This window comes from Oryzias melastigma, linkage group LG14 (genome assembly GCF_002922805.2).
Source record: "Oryzias melastigma strain HK-1 linkage group LG14, ASM292280v2, whole genome shotgun sequence".
Lineage (NCBI taxonomy): Eukaryota > Metazoa > Chordata > Actinopteri > Beloniformes > Adrianichthyidae > Oryzias > Oryzias melastigma.
In genome coordinates, this window is record NC_050525.1 from 7,445,496 (window position 1) to 7,464,137 (window position 18,642).

Genomic DNA, 18,642 nt, shown 5'->3' on the forward strand with positions numbered 1-18,642 from the left:
CTTCAATATAAACTATTTAAAAACTTATTTTTTTATATATATATAAATCAACACGGACAAAGATCTATACATGTCGTTCATTATTTTGTGTTAAAAATAAAGATATTTGAGAACATTGGAATCTTTTCTCAGCGATTTTCTTATGAAAATCCTGATGCGGCCCGGCCTCAACTAGATTCCGCCTCCAGCGGCCCCCGGCTGATTTGAGTTTGAGACCCCTGCTGTAGAAGCTCCAGAAAAACTGTCTGAGGAATGGAGGATCTAAAGGTTGAAAAGAAATCACAAATTTGTTTACCTCCTAGAGAAATCAGGTCTTCAAAGCCAAGGCCAATCAAAGTCTCCTGTCTGTACGTGAGAATCCAGGAGCTTAGTGGAAGGCTGTATTGGTAGAGAAAAAAAGGGAATGTGACTCAGCAGTTACTAGTGAACCCAGCAAGTGATTTGATCCTCAAACGTTCAAAGACCATATTTTTTCCTGCTCCACAGTAGAAAGTAGTCCTTATCCAAATGTATGGACCCTTGAGGAAGCATGAAATATAAAATCCTGATGTGGAGCACAAATGTTTCGGGGAGTCAAAGAAAAACTTGCAAATGGAAGATAACTTGAGATACTCCATGGTTTTTGGTGCCCTCAACCTTCGATTGATACTGATGGACAGATCAATCACCCCCCTGGCAGCTAGTTTGTCTCTCAGGGTCCTGGAGTATGAGGCCAGAACAGTCTCATAATTCAGAAATGCAGAGTCTGTGTCACAAATCCAAACACACCGAGAGACCCTGGAAAAATACATCCACCAAACCTTCATCCAACCAGCAAATGTCTGCAGCCAAGGTCTATTATTCCACTGCATAACCAAAATGCTGTTAACATCCTGCTTGAGAAACAGCTGTCCTGTGAAGCTTGTCTCACTCCACCAGTCCCTACCACTTTAAGTCAGAGCAAAAGCCATTTACTTTTTTCAGACTTTACTCCCTTTGGTTAAAATGGAGCCAAAGATCACAATTCAAGCGAGAAGGTAGGTCAAAAAAATGCAAGAAATTGCCACAGACGTCGGAGCTAAACTCTAGAAACTAAACAACAAACAAGACAAGAAACGCCCCAGAATAATGCAGGTTACAGAAAAACATAGACTGAAGACACAAACAGATTTTCAAACACTTACATAGTAACTTATGTAAAAATGTAGGTGTCCACTTTTGCCATTGGTGAACCAAAAAATACCATAGAATCAAAGCATTAAACATTCATTGTGTGTGTTTTCTTGTTTTAATTGTCACACAATTACACATGAGAAAAAACAACAACAGTTTGTTTGTTCAATGACTGTCAACAACCCCCAAACAAAGTCCACCCAGATCCATTTGAGGGTTTCCACAGGAAAGGTTCAGCTGAACAGAAGCCTTGCTTGTCTCCTGTTGTGTTGATGGGGGCGGGGGCGGGGGGATCCTGGAGCCCTCCCTGATCCTGGCAGCTTGCGGTGTTCCTCAGACCTTGGCATGCACCGACTCCAGGAAATGAAAGGGAAGCAGGAGAAAGACCGTCACCAAGAAAACGGCGCTCACCACAGCCAGAAGCACGTAGCGGCCAATGAACAACGTGTCTGTTATCTGTTGAACAACAAAAAAGAACAAATGGTTAATAATACAAATAATACACTGGATCGTGAAGCATTTATGCTAGGAGAGTCCACAGGAAACACCTTCTATCATTTGTCTTTATTGGCCACTAGATGTCAGGAGAGGGCTTTGGTGAGCTGGATGCTGAAGCTGAGATCAGGATTATTTACATGCATTAACTGTATAAGAAGGCACATTTTAGGCCACCTATATTCTACATACTGTTCATTGACAGTGCTCTTCCTTTGTTCTGTGTCCATAAATCAAACTTGTAGTTTGTCTGCTTTTTTCTCACATAAATCATTGATTTTCCATCAGAAACACGGATTTTCCAGGTGTTGGGCTACCTGAGGTTGAGTAAAGTGTCAAATCCAGTGTTTAGCTTTTCCTTCATACACATGAATTAAAGGAACCTGGTTGATTACTTCAGGAACCGACAACTTGATGAGAGCTATAGTCATCATTGCACCATTTTTCCTGCATCTGCACATGAGGAGGTAACTTTAAATAAACTCCTCTAGTTTTGTTACACTTAATTCTTCTCTGACACTATCATTTTGATTTAGAAACAAAATCATTAGTAGCAAAGCATATATGGAAACAATGGCAAACCAGTGGCTTACAAAACGTGTCAGTGGGTCTCCTCTCCTGAAAAATGTATAGAAAGTATGACATCACAAATTTCACAAAGTGAAAACCTAATCGATACGAGCATTTTACAACTTCTATTTGTTGACTCAACTGTGTTCTGATGTTGACAGCATGAATATTTTATTTATTTAAAATTACATTTAAACACATTTTATTTAGCAAAATGTGTTCAAACACAATGCATTGTGGTCTATATTTGTTAATGGAGTGAGCATCAACGCACACAGGTTTTTTGTAAAGACTTCCGGGAAATTTCTAGGGCATTCGATTTTGGAATTGTAGATTCAGACAGCACTAAAAAATGCCGTATGCACTATGCAATTAACTAAGAAGTGAATAGTGAAGGAATTCCAAAGACTTTATTTTTCCATCATCAGGGTTAAATGTAAGGGGTAGGGAGCACCTGGAGGAGTAGACGAAGAATTTGGATTTGGTCTCGGTGAACTACATTTATTAAAAAGTGACAGTTTTTACCATAACCATCTTAAAAAGTCAGATCTTTGTCTCAGTCATTCAGTAATTGGTCAACACGTTCTCATCCCCAAGTCGGTCGTCACATATTGACGTTTGGTTAAGGACCCCTTCAAGACACTTTTTGACGTTTTGGGGGTCCCCAAGTTGTCGTTTTTTGACGTACTGGCTGTGCTGTTTCCATTAAATCACGGGTCCCCAACCTTGGGGCCGCAAACCAGAACCGGTCCAGTACTGGGTTAGGTTACTGGTACTGGATGCATGCCGAGGACCAGTGCAGATCCGGCACCGCATCCTGAGGGTTGTGGCCCCTGGATTTTACAAACAGCCAGCACATCAAACGAGTTGGTGACACCAAAAACATCAAAAAATGACGCGGAAGGGGCCGAACTCTTGTGCTATCCTAGGTATATTTACATTAAAAGTGGGGTTATCTGGACCCCACAAGACAGCGCGCTGAATTTCTTTTTTCAAGGAGTTTTTATCTTCACTGGTGTCCGTAGCAGACAGAAAATCCTGTCCACCTTTGTCATGGGAGGAATCACACATTAATATAAGGGTGAGGTCATCTGGACTCTATAAGAGAGCACGCGGGTTAACCAAACGTCAATATGAGACGACTTGGGAGTGAGAATGTCTGTGAGAAGCCATGAAGAGCAGGTACTGAAGCAACAACAATCCTTCCTGACAGAAATAGGTGCTTCCTGTTGTAGAAGCTCATTTTTTAAGCTCCCACAGAAAGATTTGCCAAACGCTCACTGATGGCTCCGAGTGTGTTAATAATTTCATTATGAGCCGCCAAGGAAAACAAGAAGACAAAGTGAGAAAACACCCTTAAGCTAGAATAACAGAAGACAGCAGCCCAACTGTTGTCTAAAGAGAGACTTCACAGCGACTTTTATGGAATGACACAAGATGATTAGTTCTAATGATGATGATGATGATGCGTGTTTGCCTGTGAAGAGCTTTCTTGTGTCTAAGAAAAGCGAGTATAACAAAAGCAGGCGTTTAGAGATGGATCCAACTAACAAACCTCAGGTTTTAATCTGCCAATTAGACCGCCAACAGGAAGCCAGAGAGTGTGGAGCATGTTTTATTAATGTGCCTCTGCGTGGGAGCAGGTGTGGGGTGGGGTGTTAAACAGACCACCCCCACCCTAAGTTTAGGACTGGCATAATTGGTGGTGTGATGTTTTATTTTAGTTTAACAGGATGAGGTTAAGGCTGCCTCTCATGGCGCAACTCTGGGTTTAGCTTTCTGTGTCTTTGCTGGAACCACAGACAAACAAAGGATGTCTTAAACTCTGGAAACATCTTATCCATGGACTGTATTTCTGATTATTACCAAATGTAGCCACAAAAGGGCCCAATGGGTGCAGAATATCTTTCAGGGTTTTCAAATGATACTTCTCCTTGAAAAGCTACTTGTTGAGAAAGTCCCATTCCCCAGCATTTTGTAGCATTTCACAATCCATGACTGATAGCAAGTTGAAATGTGTAGAACTGATGAAAACTCAACCTGCTCTACGGCAACGTGAACTCCCATCACCGATAGTGTAAGGTTGAACTTCTGCCACGGTTTCTCCCAAAATATTATCCTATATGTCAAGACTTTTCCAAAACTTCACAGAAGATGTTATATTTCACAAACTCTTAAAGGTCCTAGAAATTCTAAAACTTTTCCCGGTTTTTCATGACCAGAAACGATAAAGAAGGTATTTAGGGTCCAGAGTAATGGAGAGTGTGGAAAAGAAGTGAAAAAGCAAGAGCAGGGAGGTTGGAATGGGTGGAGAAAAGTATTAGGTGTGACAGAAGAGTTTCAGCTCAAATGAAAGGAAAAGTGTACAAGACTGTGGTGAGACCAGCCATGTTGTTTGGACTAGAAACAGTGGGACTGAAGAAAAGACAGGAAGCAGAGCTGGAGGTAGCAGAGATGAAGATGCTGAGGTTCTCTTTGGGAGTGACCAGGATGGATAGGATCAGGAATGAATACATCAGAGGGACAGCACATGTTAGAGGTTTTGGAGATAAAGTCAGAGAGGCCAGACTGAGATGGTTTGGACATGTTCAGAGGAGAGACAGTGAATTTATTGGTAGAAGGATGCTGAGACTAGAGCTGCCAGACCAGTGATCTAGAGCAGTGGTCCTTTTTCAGGACACGGACCAGTTTAAATTAGGCAATACTTTCATGGACCGTTCTAACCTAAGTTGGCCTAAGTTGGTATTTTTGAGCTTCCGATTTTTGAAAATCTATCTACAATAAATTTAGTTTAAAAATCTCCAAATATATATATATATTTTTACAATTTTTACAGACAATGAAGACTCAATCAAACAAAGATGTTGATTTGTAGATGTTTCTGATTTTAAAAAATGTCATTAAAAAAAAACATTACTTGATTTTTGCCCCATAAAATGCTATTTTCACATCAATCCAGGCTCTGTTTATCTTTCAGGGCAAATAGATTAATTGTGTTTTGTCTTTACATAAATCCTCATTCATTGGGTATTTTTTCAACACAAAGGGACATTTTCTGAGCTAAAGTTCCTGAACGATGTCTACCTGAATCAGTCTTGCTGTAGAAAAAATGCTCAAATGTCCCATTAACAAGCTTCCACAAATAAAAACTTTTTTTATTGAATCTTCATTCTCTATTAAAATATTTGGAGTCTAAAAACAAGCAGTCGCTAGCTTCAGCCACGTTTATCTTTTATTGTGTGATGGATAGATAAAACAAAATAAAATGACACAACCGTCATGAAACTGTTTTTTTTCTCTAAGCATAATATAAATGGGAATTCACCACGCATCCAACTTTATTTTAGTGTGTGAAACAGTCGAGAATCTGTCGCCACAATGACGTAGCAGCTTCTGCAACACGAGAACATCCCATAGCATAATTTCGACTGTCGAGAAATACTCCCGGTTTGGTCTGTAAACAGCAGCTGTTTTGTTATTTGAAGTCGAATAATCTTTTTTAGTTTCCTCACTGATTCTTTTCTCCCCAAAGAAACTTTCCAAATACGTTTTATTGTTTGGTTTTTGTTGATGGCTTTGGGCTACTAGCATAGCAATCTAGTTCGCCATGCAGCACATGTGTCAAGGCCCGGGGGCCGGATCTGGCCCTCCGGGTAATTCTATCCGGCCCTCCAGATCATTTTATTTTATTGTTATTAATGGCCCGAAGTTATTTGTGCTCATTTTTAACTTAACAGATAATTTAACAAAATATAGTTTTATGGAGAGTAAAATATTGAAAGTTATTTAAGGTTTAAGTTGTTTTAATCCGGAATAATATTCCTAACTTTTTTCTACTATTGATATTTATGTAAAAAATACAATTTTAAAGTTTTAAAAATTGCGATCTGCTAGGTTTTTGGACTATTTTGGCATTTATTATGATTTTTTTAGGCTAATTTAGAGTTTAACTAATATTTCATCTACATGCTAGCTGTTTTGGCTAATTTAGACCTTTTTCAGGTTTTTTAGTCTGTTTTAAATTTTAGTTATTTTTTTCAGCTACATGCTAGCTGTCTTGGCTAACCTAAGTTTTTTTTTTGTTTGTTTGTTTTTCGTTTTTAGGGTATTTTGGCATTTAGCTAATATTTCCACAACATGCTAGCTGTTTTGGCTAATTTAGACTTTTTTCAGTTTATTAGGCTATTTTTGAAGTTTAACTAATATGTTTTCAGCTACATGCTAGCTGTTTTGGCTAATCTTAGTATTATAATATTTGTTTTTTAGGCTAATTTGGCATTTAGCTAATATTTTAGCTGCCTATCAACTTCTGTGTTGTCAGCTATGGGCTTCAGTGATTTCTGCTATCAACTTCAGCATCTTCAGATATTAGCGTTAGCATCTTCAGCTATCAGCACTAGTATCTTCAGTGGCCAAATTCAGCTTACACCATTCACACTAGTATTATCACAGGTAATGCTATATATCTACTTCATAGTTATGTTAAAAAGTTCCAGTTTTTAAGCTTTAAAAATGTAGTTTTAGTGTGTTCCATAAATATTTATTCTGTTCGTCCTGGTCCTGAGGTGTGTTTTAGATTTTGGCCCCCTGTGAGATTGAGTTTGACACCCCTGCCATACAGCTAGCGGCTTAAAGTCACATGACCAACATGTGAACAAAATCAGACAGTTTTACAAAAAAAAACTTCTTAAAAAAATAAACAAAACGAAAAATAATCTAATTTATCCCATTTGTTTCTTTACTGTCTCTGTACCAAGTGACCCGCGGACCCGTGGGGTTGGGAACCACTGGTCTAGAGGAGGTTTATGGATGCAGTGAAGAAAGACATGAAGGTAGCTGATGTTAGAGGATGTAGGAGACAGGGTTAGATTAAGAAGTAGATTCACTGTGGTGATCCCTGAAGGGAAAAGCCGAAAAGAAAAAGATTTTTTAGTACAAACAAATGTAAAACGATCATCTTTTTCTTTTCTAAATGAGATTTGAATAAAGTTGATGAAGACTGTTTGACAGCTCACATGAATTGAAGGGTGAGGTAACCTTAAGGACTTGAATCTGCCCTTCGAGCAGCTCTGTCTGTGGAGTCTTGAAGGGAAATCCAGAGCGTCTGGCTTTGCCGTCTCTCTGGCCGTTACACGGAGGCCACGCGAGGAGGACGCCGCTCTGCTCGGCTATTTCAGTGGGGTGGCAGCTTGCTTGGCAGAGCCGGCCGGCTTACTGGCACGACTCTGAGGCAACATGGGGGAGTGTTTGTTGTGTGTTGCTGTTGGATCAAGATGAAGCAACGGCGGCCTTCACAACAAGTGCAGAAATTCACACAGTGACACTATTTACAGGCACACAGAGCCGCGGGCGCAGGCTGAAGCAGAATCGGCTTTCATTCGCTGTTGTTGAAGACAGACTCCTGTTCTCACTTGAAACTGAGCAGCATCTCCCTTCTGCTTTCTTTGTCCACAGACACAATAACACAGAACCATTGTGTCCTTTTGTGTGCGTTAGGTGACCAGCGTGCTGCTCTGGATGCAGGCATCTCCGTCTGGACCCAAAACAGTTGGTGGTAATGAATCCCGATGGCATTGCATCAAGACTGAAAAGATTCCAGGCCTGCTTTGTTTTCAAGTGAGCCACATTATGCTTTCATTAAGCATGTGCCGCAGTAGCAGCCAATAATACTGCGAGGGTCTTTACTGCAGTGAATGGTCAGATAGCAGGGGGGGGGGGGTTGTTGTTGTTGTTTTTGGCAGCAGTGTTGGGGGAAAGTAAACCGCTTCTGTGAATCCCTCATAAATACAAAAGCCGAACTTTGATTCAACTTGATTGTTAAAACATGGGAAATAAAGTAGCAAATCAGTAGGAATTTGGGGAATGTGAGAAGAATGAAACGGTGAGCTCACCTCCAACTCTTTGAAAGGGGGAGGAGTCTCCGGGCTTCGAGGGAAGAAGACCAGAGTTAAAGTGATGGTGAGAGCCAGGAGGAAGAGGGGGATGACCCCTAACCTGCAGGAGGAAGGCAGGTCACATTAAGACAAGAGTTTGAAGATGTCGTCATCATCTTGCATTTCCTGAGTTGCAGTGATCTTGAAACAGCAATCTTACCATGAAAAATCTACTTGTTAAAGTCCTTATGACAACTTTTTTTATTTAAAAAAAACGTTCCCAGTAGTGTTTTAATGATGATTATGAAGTTTTCAACCAAAATCCCACAACCTAAATGTCTTAAAAAGACTTTTTTCATGTTGATCTGAAGCCACTGTTTCAAAAATCTCCTCTGAGGGGGCGTGGCTTTTGGAGCTGAGCTGAGTAGCTCCGCCCCCGATCCCCCCATGTCTGATTCTGATAGCTCTATGTCTCTCTAGCGTAAATCTTCACCGCTGCTACATAAAAACATCCATCAATCTGGGTAATGTCCAGCCGTATGGTTCTGATCCGGATGTCAGCTGGACGAGGAAGTGAAGATCTTCATGGACAGAACTTCCTCCAAAATCCTGATTCTTTCTCCTTCCAGTTCACCAAAGACTCTTTTAGCTAATTCTCCAATGTTTATTGACTGTGATCAATACATTCAATCATTGGTTTCTCAGAGTTCTTGATAAAATAATCAAAGCTAACATCAAAATGCTCTTTCATTGATTTACAATCCTTTCCAACTGCGGACAAATGAGCCGCCCTTCACATTTCCGTGGTCACATCAAGAAGCTCCATAAACCTGTGCTCTGAGCACCAGCCCCTCCCAACTCATGAAAACGAGCGGGTTCTCACGTTGTGATGTCACAGAGTGAGAACAGCCCCTTTCAGTCTGCTCTGACAGCACCGCCCCCAGGCTAACACCAACACCTAATTTCTCTGCGAAGATGATCAGCAAAACACTTTTAATGCACAATACCGTTTATTAGTGCTGGCAATACTGATTGATTGATTGATTGGTTGATTGATTGATTGATTGGTTGATTGATTGATTGGTTTCAAGCATAGATTGTAAAAAATACAGGACAAAACGCACTTAAAAAAAAACATATTACAGAAATAATGAAATGCATTGATTAGAAAATAGACAAAAACACACTTATGTCACATTTGATTTGCTGGGTATAATTATTAACTAAAGCCAAGTAGAGTACGATTGATTGCTTGAAAAGGAGTAAGAAGAAGCAAACTTATATAATCCCGCCCCTATAATGATCATGTGAGCGATAGAAAAGTGTCTATTGTGCTATTTCTTTTCTTTTGTTTTTGTTTATTTTTATTGCTGAACTTTAGTTAAAAAAATTGTTTTCCTACAAAGAAACTTGAAACTGTTTTGCACTTTAAGAAAATGTTCCTCATTTTTGACGATTCAATTGAAAAAAAAGTATATATATATATATATATATATATATATATATATATATATGTCTGAACAGACAAAAAAATTGAAAGTTCATTCATAATGTCAATCTTATGTTTCATTTCAATGTGGTTTTTTTTTTAAATGACTAATGAGGAGAAGGACTTTAACGTGAGTTCATAACTGTGCTGGTTTTCGTTTGGGGGGTCCCACTCACTTGGCAGATCCAGACGCTCTCAGCAGCAGAATCCCGAACCCCAGGGACGCAACCCAAACAAAAACGATGATCAGAACCCCCGGGCCCACTTGGAGGACGGTGTACGCCATCTATAACGGAGATGGGGAGCGAGCACACCGGCTGGAGTTTTCAGAAGCCTCTGAAGTCAGCAGCGGCTCTGATTCTTCCTCATGTTGTCCTTCCTTTGACCCGGCGACCACAGGCACGCGCGTGCTTCGTGTAAAATAAAGGCGAACGAAATCTCGATCCTATTAGTGCTAAAAATCCTCAATATTTAAAAGATATAATCCCAGCATCTGCGTTCAGCGTTTTCACAGTGTTTCCTGGTAACCAGAAGCTTCACTCTCATTGGATAAAACGAGTGGAAGATAGACCAATCAGCTGTGACTTTACTTCGAACGGAAGAAAGCTTAGAGCCAATCAGACAATCGCCTACTGTCAATTATAGGATTTATAAGATTTTTGCCGAGAATAATAATTATTATATACAAGAATAATGTAAAATTCAATATTTATAATATAAAACACGATTACGGAAAACATAAAGAGTCTTCCACGGCCGGGGGGCCGATCAGATCCGCGTGTGTTCCGCTCTGTCATTGGCTGGAACTGACGCTCAGCATCACGCAAAGACGTGCTGCCTTTAGGTTCCCCTCGAAACTTCCAGTACTGTTGAAAAAAGCCAAAGATAATTGATGTATTGACAGGTGAATACCTTCGGAAATCAATTTAGAAGATGAAGGAGGCTTGACAAGACAAAATAAAACCAATTAAAGCTGTCTACTTTATCTGAAAAATATTGTGAAGTCTAAATAAAAACAAACTAAAGTAGAATAAAGAAGCTGTAAGTGTGTTTTTGTAAGACTCTTGTGCAATTATACTTAGTCTAAGAAAATGGACGAGCTTAACAACATTTCTATCCTATGAGAAAAGGTGGTTAGGAGGGATAACCACTGATAAATGGATGTTTTTCTGGAAGAAAACTGGACTTGGAGGAGTTCAACACAGACACTAAAAGCTAGAGTACTCTACTTCCTGGAGTAGAATGTATATGCTTGATGTTGGCAGTAATATGCTGCAGATTAGTGTTGATTTAAAGTTAAATTGTAAGTAAGTAAGTAAACTTTATTTATATAGCACCTAATCACAAAGTGCTTTAAAATAAGAGAAAATATTAAAACATGGTACAGCACAATTAACTAAAAGCTCTCTTAAAAAGCATTGTCTTCAGCTTTTTTTTTAATTTTAAAGCCTCAACAGTATCCATCATTCAAAGCGATAAGAGAAGGGCGTTCCACAGTCTTGGTGCTACTCCTTAAAGAGAGGTCACCTCGAGTTTTATAACAAGTCTTTGGGACGGTTCAAAGCTGAGGACTGAAGGGAGTGGTTACCACCATATGGTTCAAGCAGCTGGGAAATATGATCAGGGGCCTGCCAATTAAGAGCTCTAAAAATCAAAACTAAAATTTTTAATTCAGTTCTAAAACTAATGGGTAGCCAATATTAAAAAGATAAAACCGGTGAAAAGCCATAACAGGTGCATTTTGCACCAGCTGAAGGCGATTTACTGTGGATTGATTAAAACATGTAAAAAGACAATTACAATAGTCTAAATGAGATAAAATAAAAGCATAGACCACAATCTCTGAGTCAGCCTTAGTTACCATTTTTCTCAGCTTAGAAATATCCCTCAAGTGGTAAAAACGGTTTTTGACCAAATGGTTTGTGTTATTATTTAATAATTTATCAGCTGGTTAAGCTGACCAAGAAGGCTGGTTCTGAGAGGAGCCCAATTAAAGCCTCATTTACTGAGTGGTCCAGTACTGTACGGTCCAGTATGTTGAGTGTTTCCATTGTGAAATGGACCCATTAAACAGTACCGAACCAAACCTACCTGTTGTAAGTCTATAGAAAAATGGAATAGGACGGTTGGGGCGGAGCCGCTTCAGCCACCTGGTGATTGGCGACATAAGAAAGCACAAGTATAGCGCACCAGTATAGCGCACTAATTTAGCGCTAAGCTAGCATTTCCAACGTTTTCCTCTTTATGGAGGTATTCTTCTTAGCCGTCCGCCTAAGATTTTTTTTAGTCCATTTTGGAGTATAGCTAATATTTCAGCTACATGCTAGCTCTTTTGGCTAATTTAGGCTATTTTCAGTTTTTTGGCTATTTTTGAGTTAGGCTAATATTTACGCGCTGATTGTTTTGGCTAATTTAGGCTCATTTACAGTTTTTTATTCTATTTTGGAGTTAGGATAATATTTACATGGTAGCTTTTTTGACTAATTTAGGCTTTTTTCAGTTTTTTAGGCTATTTTAAAGTTTAGCGATTGTTTTCAGCCACAACCTAGCTGTTTTAGCAAACCTACATTTTTTTAAGGCTAATTTGGCATTTAGCTTATATTTTAGCTGACTATCAGCTTCAGAGTCTTTAGCTGTTAATTTCACCATCTTCAGCTATCAGCTCTATCATCTTTAGCGGCCAAATTCGGCTTACAGCATTCACACTAGCATGTAATTATTGCAGGTAATGCTATATAGTTCATATTTATGTTCAAAAGTTACGGTTTTAAAGATTTAAAAATTTAGCTTTAGTGTGTTTGATAAATGTTTGTCCTTTTCAGACCATGACCTAAGGTGTGTTTTGGATTTTGGCCCCATGTGCGATTGAGTATGATACTCCTGGACCAGAGAGTCTTCCTAACTGGGAACTTCCCTTGGTTGCCGTTTTTCCCACGGACACTGGAAGGCATCAGCAGCCCATGTCGGGAAACAGAAGAAAATGGATGGAGATGGAGGTGGGAGGGGCCTAGCCCGGCTGACGTCAGCGGCTGTGTGGAGGAGTATAGGCTGTGCTGTCAGCCCAGTGTCAGTCTGATGAAGATTGGCATGCAGGTAAGCTGTCATTCATTTTCAGTGTCAGTGCATGGGAGCAGAGCTGCAGCTCTTCAGCGTCCTTTCCCCCCTTCCCCCCCGTCATTACAAAAGCCAGGACATTATTCATGCAGGCAGACACCCAGCCAGGCCGGAGAGGGAGGGGGGAGACGGGGAGGCAGAGGAGGGGAGGGGTGGGGAAGGAAGGAAGGAGGAAAAAACTGAGGAAGAGGAGGAAATGCAGTTTGCTCGGGACCGGCGGAGCTGCGCCGATCCGGTCCTGCTTTGAGGAGACGGCTGTGGCTTTGCAGCACTTTTTGTCTGAGCGTTTGAAGCGGGGACTCGGTTGTGTTTGTGATGCGTGTTGTGTTGTGTTGGTTTGTTGGAGATCCAGCTGGCGTTTGTTTCCAATCTTTGCGGGGCTTTGTCAGTGTGCGCCCTGCAGCCCGCAAATATCCCGCTGGTAACCCGCAATTATTATCATTTTTATAACTATAATTATTATTGGTCGCTCTATTATTATTATTATTATTTAGTGTTGGTATGCTTATTAACGTGCAAAAATGTAAAATATTAATAATTAAAAGAAGTTTGTCTAGAAAAACTTGATTTTTTTTATTATTTAATTGCTGTTTATGCATTTTTATTGTTTTCGGTGGAATATAATCATAAACATTTCTAAACATCACATGTTTGTGACATAAAACACATAAATTTAACGCATTTTTTACTCTGAACCAACAAATTCACATTCAAATTATTATTATTATTGGATGCTCTATTGTAATTTTTTAGTGTTAGGGTTATTAATTTGTAAAAAAAAATGTAAAATAAACTGTTTTAAATAATTAAATGAAGTTTGCCTGACAAACTTGATGTTTTTTTAAGTTTATTTAATTGCTGTTTTTGCATTTTATTGTTTTTGATGAAACATAACTGAACAGCACATGTTTGTGACATAAAACAAATACATTTTAACATATTGTTTTCTCTGAACCAACAAATACACGTACAAAAAATGTTGTTATTGATATTCTTTGTATTATTATTTTTGGTCGCTGTATTTTAGTTATTTACTTGTAAAAACATTTTTTTTATAAATTAAATGAAGTTTCTCTGACAAACTTGACATTTTTTTTCTTTTTTAATTGCTGTTTATACATTTCATTGTTTTTGAAGGAACATAATCATAAATATTTCTGAACAGCACATGTTTGTGAAATAAAATATACATTTAAACAAACTATTTACTCTGAACCAACATACACGTACAAAAAATGTATTAATATTACTTTATTAACTTGTAAAAAAAATTTAAGATTTTTTTTCAATTAACTGAATGAAGTTTGTCTGACAAAGTTGATATTTTTTTTATATTTATTTGTTGTTTATGCATATTTATTGTTTTTGAAGGAACATAATCGTAAACATTTCTGATCATCACACATTTGTGACATAAAACATAAATTTAACAGATTCTTTACGCTGAACCAACAAATAAACACACAGATTATTATTCTCATTATTATTATTATTATTCTTATTTTCTGTTATTGATTTTCATGTACTGGTAGAGTGACTGGTGAGTTCAGGATCTGTGTCTGTGAGCTCTTTTGTGTTTGTTTGTCTGCTTCAGTTTATGATTTTTGTCCTCTGATGTTTGTGCATGTCCTTCAGGCCCTTCTGTGTGCTTCTCCTGACATGCAGAAGTCCTGCCTGAACACTGGCTGTCTGTATGCGTCTCCACCTGCATTTGAATGACGGTGTGCATGTTTTGACAGAGAGCTCTCACAGTGTGCGAGTTGTGGAAGCCTGTTAGCATTTTGCAGGATTTGATCACGTTTTCTGTTGCAGTTCAAGTGGTTTTCACCGTTACTGTCAGTCAGAAATGGTGTCAAACTTGAACGGATACTTGAAAAATGGCCTTTTAGTTTCACAATATATTCAGTTTTCTGTCTTTTATTGATAAAATTAAAATGTCAGTCAAGAACGCCTGACAGTCAATTATCCATCAGCTTAATCAAATATGCCATTTGTTGAGTAATCATCTGCCTTCCTGAGAAATCACCGCGGTGATTTGAACCACTTCAGCTCCTTCATCACAAGCGCCTGGCAGGTGTGGCGTGCAAAAATCCCACGAGGAAGTAAACTTGCCCCCTCTGTGGCGGTTCGGGCTTTGAGAAACGCTGCTATTGTCGCTGTTCAAAGAGCATGAGAAGGCCTGTTTCCTTTCACAGTATTCAGATGAAAGTGTATTTTTGTCGGTGAATGATTCAGCGGGGAACGAGTTTCAACAGAGCACGGAGAACTCAAAAGCCCCACCACCTCAGAGGTGTTTGTTCTTTGTTGTCATGTCCCCCACGCGCCTCTATATGAATTGCCAGAGTGGGATAATACCAATTTAGTTTATTCACCAAGTCCTGCTGAGATCTTAATTGATGATTTGTGTCATTGGACAAGCAGCCCAGGGGCATATTTGGGAGCTGCAGAATAACTTCCTCCTCATTTGCATATTCCAATTTCAGCTGTATGGATAAATAATGTGATGAAGTGTAATGCTGTGGATTCCTGCAGCTTTTGTGGGGGAATAATCACTAAAAAAGTGATTCAGTCAGTAAATGAGGGAGCTGAACAGAGTGAGGAGCGCATATGTAACAAACAAATCAAAACACTTGAGTGAGCCCATGAAACAGCAGAGGAAATGAAATCGTTGTGTTGGTTCTGAAACAGATGCATAAGATCATCTAACAGTTTATGCATCTATTTTTTATTAAACCTGGACTTCTGTCATTTCTTATTTACTTTTTTGAACATATAAATTGTTAAAATTCAACCCCAAAATGACTAATATCGATGAGAGTTCTTTGAAAGCTGGGTCTGCTGGGTAAACCTCAATAATACTCCTGCTAGAACTTCTGGTTCCATCTGCTTTTCCATGTTCAGTCTTACAGCAACACTTGAGACAATTGCATTGCAACTTAAACAGAGCTGGGGGCCTCACAGGCCACGCCCACCAAGCCAGTTTGACCCCGATCCTCTCCAAAGGAGGGCTTTTTGAACGGTCAGGCGGCTTCAGGATGCAACATTTCCGCTTTTCACCTCATTCTGAAAGCGGCTCGGTTCTGGCTGTGCCACTAGGAAACCCTCCATAAACTGTCTAGTAAAACAAATGTCTACATGAAAAAGTTGCATCTTAAGTTGTCACAGTCAGCAAAAAGCACCAACGTGTGAAGCAACATGAATCCATTTTTGAAATATCCCTTAATGCTGGTTTTTCTGTCAGCTAGTTGGAAAAAACAAATAAAAAAGTAAACTAAGGAGATCAGGAAACATACAAGTTCAGGAATGTTTCTGCATCTGAAATGACAAAACCGCATCATGTGACACTAAATTATGCTCAGCTTAACTCAACAAATTTGTCTCAGTTTAAAAACATTATTTTGTGACATGCGAAGCACAGACTGAAGCACTTTGGGATCAATTTTTTTTGCACCAGAATTGAACTTGTAGACTCTTGAATCCCCTGAATACCAGGACATGTGGAACCCCACAGCATGGAAGGAGGGATACAAAAGCTGTAGTCATTAAGGTAATGATTTTAGCATCAGTGCGCCAATTGCGTTCCTCTTTACAGACAGAGGAAATGAAAACCCAGCAGGGACACATTCCCAAAGCGAAGGGAAAAAAAAAGAAAAAGTCCAAGAGTGGAATGGAAAAGTGTTTCAGTGGTTTTCAGCAGCGGTAGGATGCACAACAAATGCAGCAGAAGAGGAGGCTGCTTTGTTTCAGTTTCTCACCATTTTTCTAAAGTCAACAGTTCTCATGCTGTTGCCAGTTTCACAGTAAAGACAGTTATAGCAGGTTTTTATATCCACCGCAGATATTTAAGGATCAAGCACACAATAATAGTAGAGATTTCATTTTTTTCACTAAAACTTTAGAGTTCTTTAGAGCTTTGAGTAACAAATACTCTAACATGTAGATAAATATCTAATAAATAAAGATACCTTTTAATAAAAAAAAAGCATGTTAGAGCCACCATGAAAATTTTGTTTGTAAAAATTAATTATTTTGTAAAAAAAAAAGTCGTAAATTTATGATGAAAAATTTGTAATTTTAAAAGGTCTATATCTTGGTACTATAAAGTTTTTCATAGTATACTATATCCATAAATGTCATCATATATTAACTTTAGGACACTAAAGAATAATTTATTTATGAAGTTTGAGTTCTTTTGTTTACTTTCTTATGATGACTCGATCTCTGAGGCTCCGCCTTTCACTCCTTGTGGGTGCCGCCCATTTCATGATGTCATTCTCGAACCCGAACTCAGCAGTATGTCTCCCAAGAAAACAAACAACATCAGAGCTTTTGCAAAGATGAATGTGTTTATTGTGCATAAAAAATGAAAACGTTTTGACAATCACCGCTAGCACTTCAGGGGAAGTGTGTGTGTGTTAGTCAGGAGGCGGTGCTGGCAGCTTAGACTGTTCCTGGAAGAGGCTGTTCTCTTTTTGTGACATCACAATGAGAGGCCCACTCGTTTTCATGGGTTGGGAGGGGCTGGTGCTCAGAGAGCATGGTCTAGACCAGTGGTGTCAAACTCAATTGCACAGGGGACCAAAATCCAAAACACATCTAAGGATAAAAATGTATTAAACACACAAAAAATATATTTTTTAATCTTTAAAACCAAACTTTTTAACATAATTATGAACTAGATATATAGCATTAACTGTGAAAATGCTGAATAAGCTGAATTTGGCTACTGAAGATGCTAGTGCTGATAGCTGAAGATGCTAATTGATAGCTGAAAACGCTGAAGCTGATAGCCAAGTAAAATATTAGCTAAATGTCAAATTAGCAAAAAATAACAAAGAAATGTAGGTTAGCCAAAACAGCTAACATGTACCTGAAAAAATGGCTAAGCTTAAAAATTACCTAAAAAACTAAAAAAAAAGTCTTGAATTAGCCAAAACAGTTAGCATGTAGCTGAAATATTAGATAAACTACAAAATGGACTAAAAAAATCTTAATAAATGCCTAAATAGTCCAAAAAGCTAGGAGCCAATTTTTAAAACTTTAAAACCGTAACTTTTTTTTTTATATATAATTATGAATAATAAAAAGGCAGGAATATTATTCCAGAATAAATCAACTTAAACCCTAAATAACTTTCAATACTTTACTCTCCATAAAAATATATGTTGTCAAAGTTAAACAATTTATAAATAAGTGCAAGATAACATCGGGCCATTAATAATAATAAAATAAAATTAGCCAGAGGGCCGGATCCGGGCCTTGACTGACACAAGTGGTTTAGAGGAATGATCAGAGAAAATATAGTTTTGAGGTCGTTCATAGGGTTAATTTACATAATATAGGCCCTTTGAGGGAAAAAGCTATACTTCTTCCAAAAATATTGTGAGTTATGTGAGCCCCCACCCACATTACATGCCGACTAAATCCATTAATGCAGCTTTTTATGGCAATGCCAAAAGGCTTTTGTTTATCCTAGGAATCTTTACTCATAATTTTATGACTTAATCCTCGTAAATATGTTACTTTCTTGACATAATATTATCACATATTTTCGTTAAATTACACCTTTCTTATAATTTGAATTCATTCATGTATTTTTTTCTAGTCCTAATACTCCATCTTAGTTAACATCTAAGCTGGACAACCTTAAAAATACTTTTTTCTTTTTTTAGCAACAGAGGAGAAAGATCTCATGCAGCACAGAGGATCTTTATGTTTGTGTTTTCCTTCAAGACTGAATGAATTCATGTTGTTTCTCTTCAGGACTTCCAACAGAGAAAATGCTCTTAAGTCTCGCTAAAGTGTCCCTGTGGCTCACTGCACAGAGTTTATGCCACTCTGTAGAATATTCACTGTAGTTTATTTCTTTAAAACATGAATGTATTTTGCAGTTTGACTGCTTTTATAAAATAACTGCTACACTCTTACCTTTTAAAATTATTTACCCAC

At 38.5% G+C, this 18,642-nt stretch overlaps 2 protein-coding genes across 4 annotated transcripts in view; one reads left to right on the plus strand and one right to left on the minus strand.

Moving 5' to 3' along the window:
- Positions 1 to 1,010: 1,010 nt before the first annotated feature.
- tmem218 (transmembrane protein 218) lies at positions 1,011 to 10,187 on the minus strand. Its single transcript, XM_024261662.2, has 3 exons — positions 9,756 to 10,187; positions 8,109 to 8,211; positions 1,011 to 1,608 (listed from the first exon to the last, which is right to left on the minus strand). The coding sequence occupies exons 1-3, from the start codon at positions 9,863 to 9,865 to the stop codon at positions 1,486 to 1,488; spliced, it is 336 nt and encodes a 111-aa protein (XP_024117430.1). The 5' UTR covers positions 9,866 to 10,187; the 3' UTR covers positions 1,011 to 1,485.
- Positions 10,188 to 12,524: 2,337 nt separating this feature from the next.
- The window catches only part of pknox2 (pbx/knotted 1 homeobox 2), a 105,647-nt gene continuing 99,529 nt past the window's right edge, over positions 12,525 to 18,642 (plus strand). The window contains exon 1 of one of the 3 annotated variants that reach the window (XM_024261670.2): positions 12,525 to 12,672. The gene's annotated coding sequence lies outside the window, so the exon portion shown is untranslated. The remainder of the gene's footprint in view (positions 12,673 to 18,642) is intronic. The other 2 variants (XM_024261672.2, XM_024261671.2) reach the window with 2 other exon arrangements.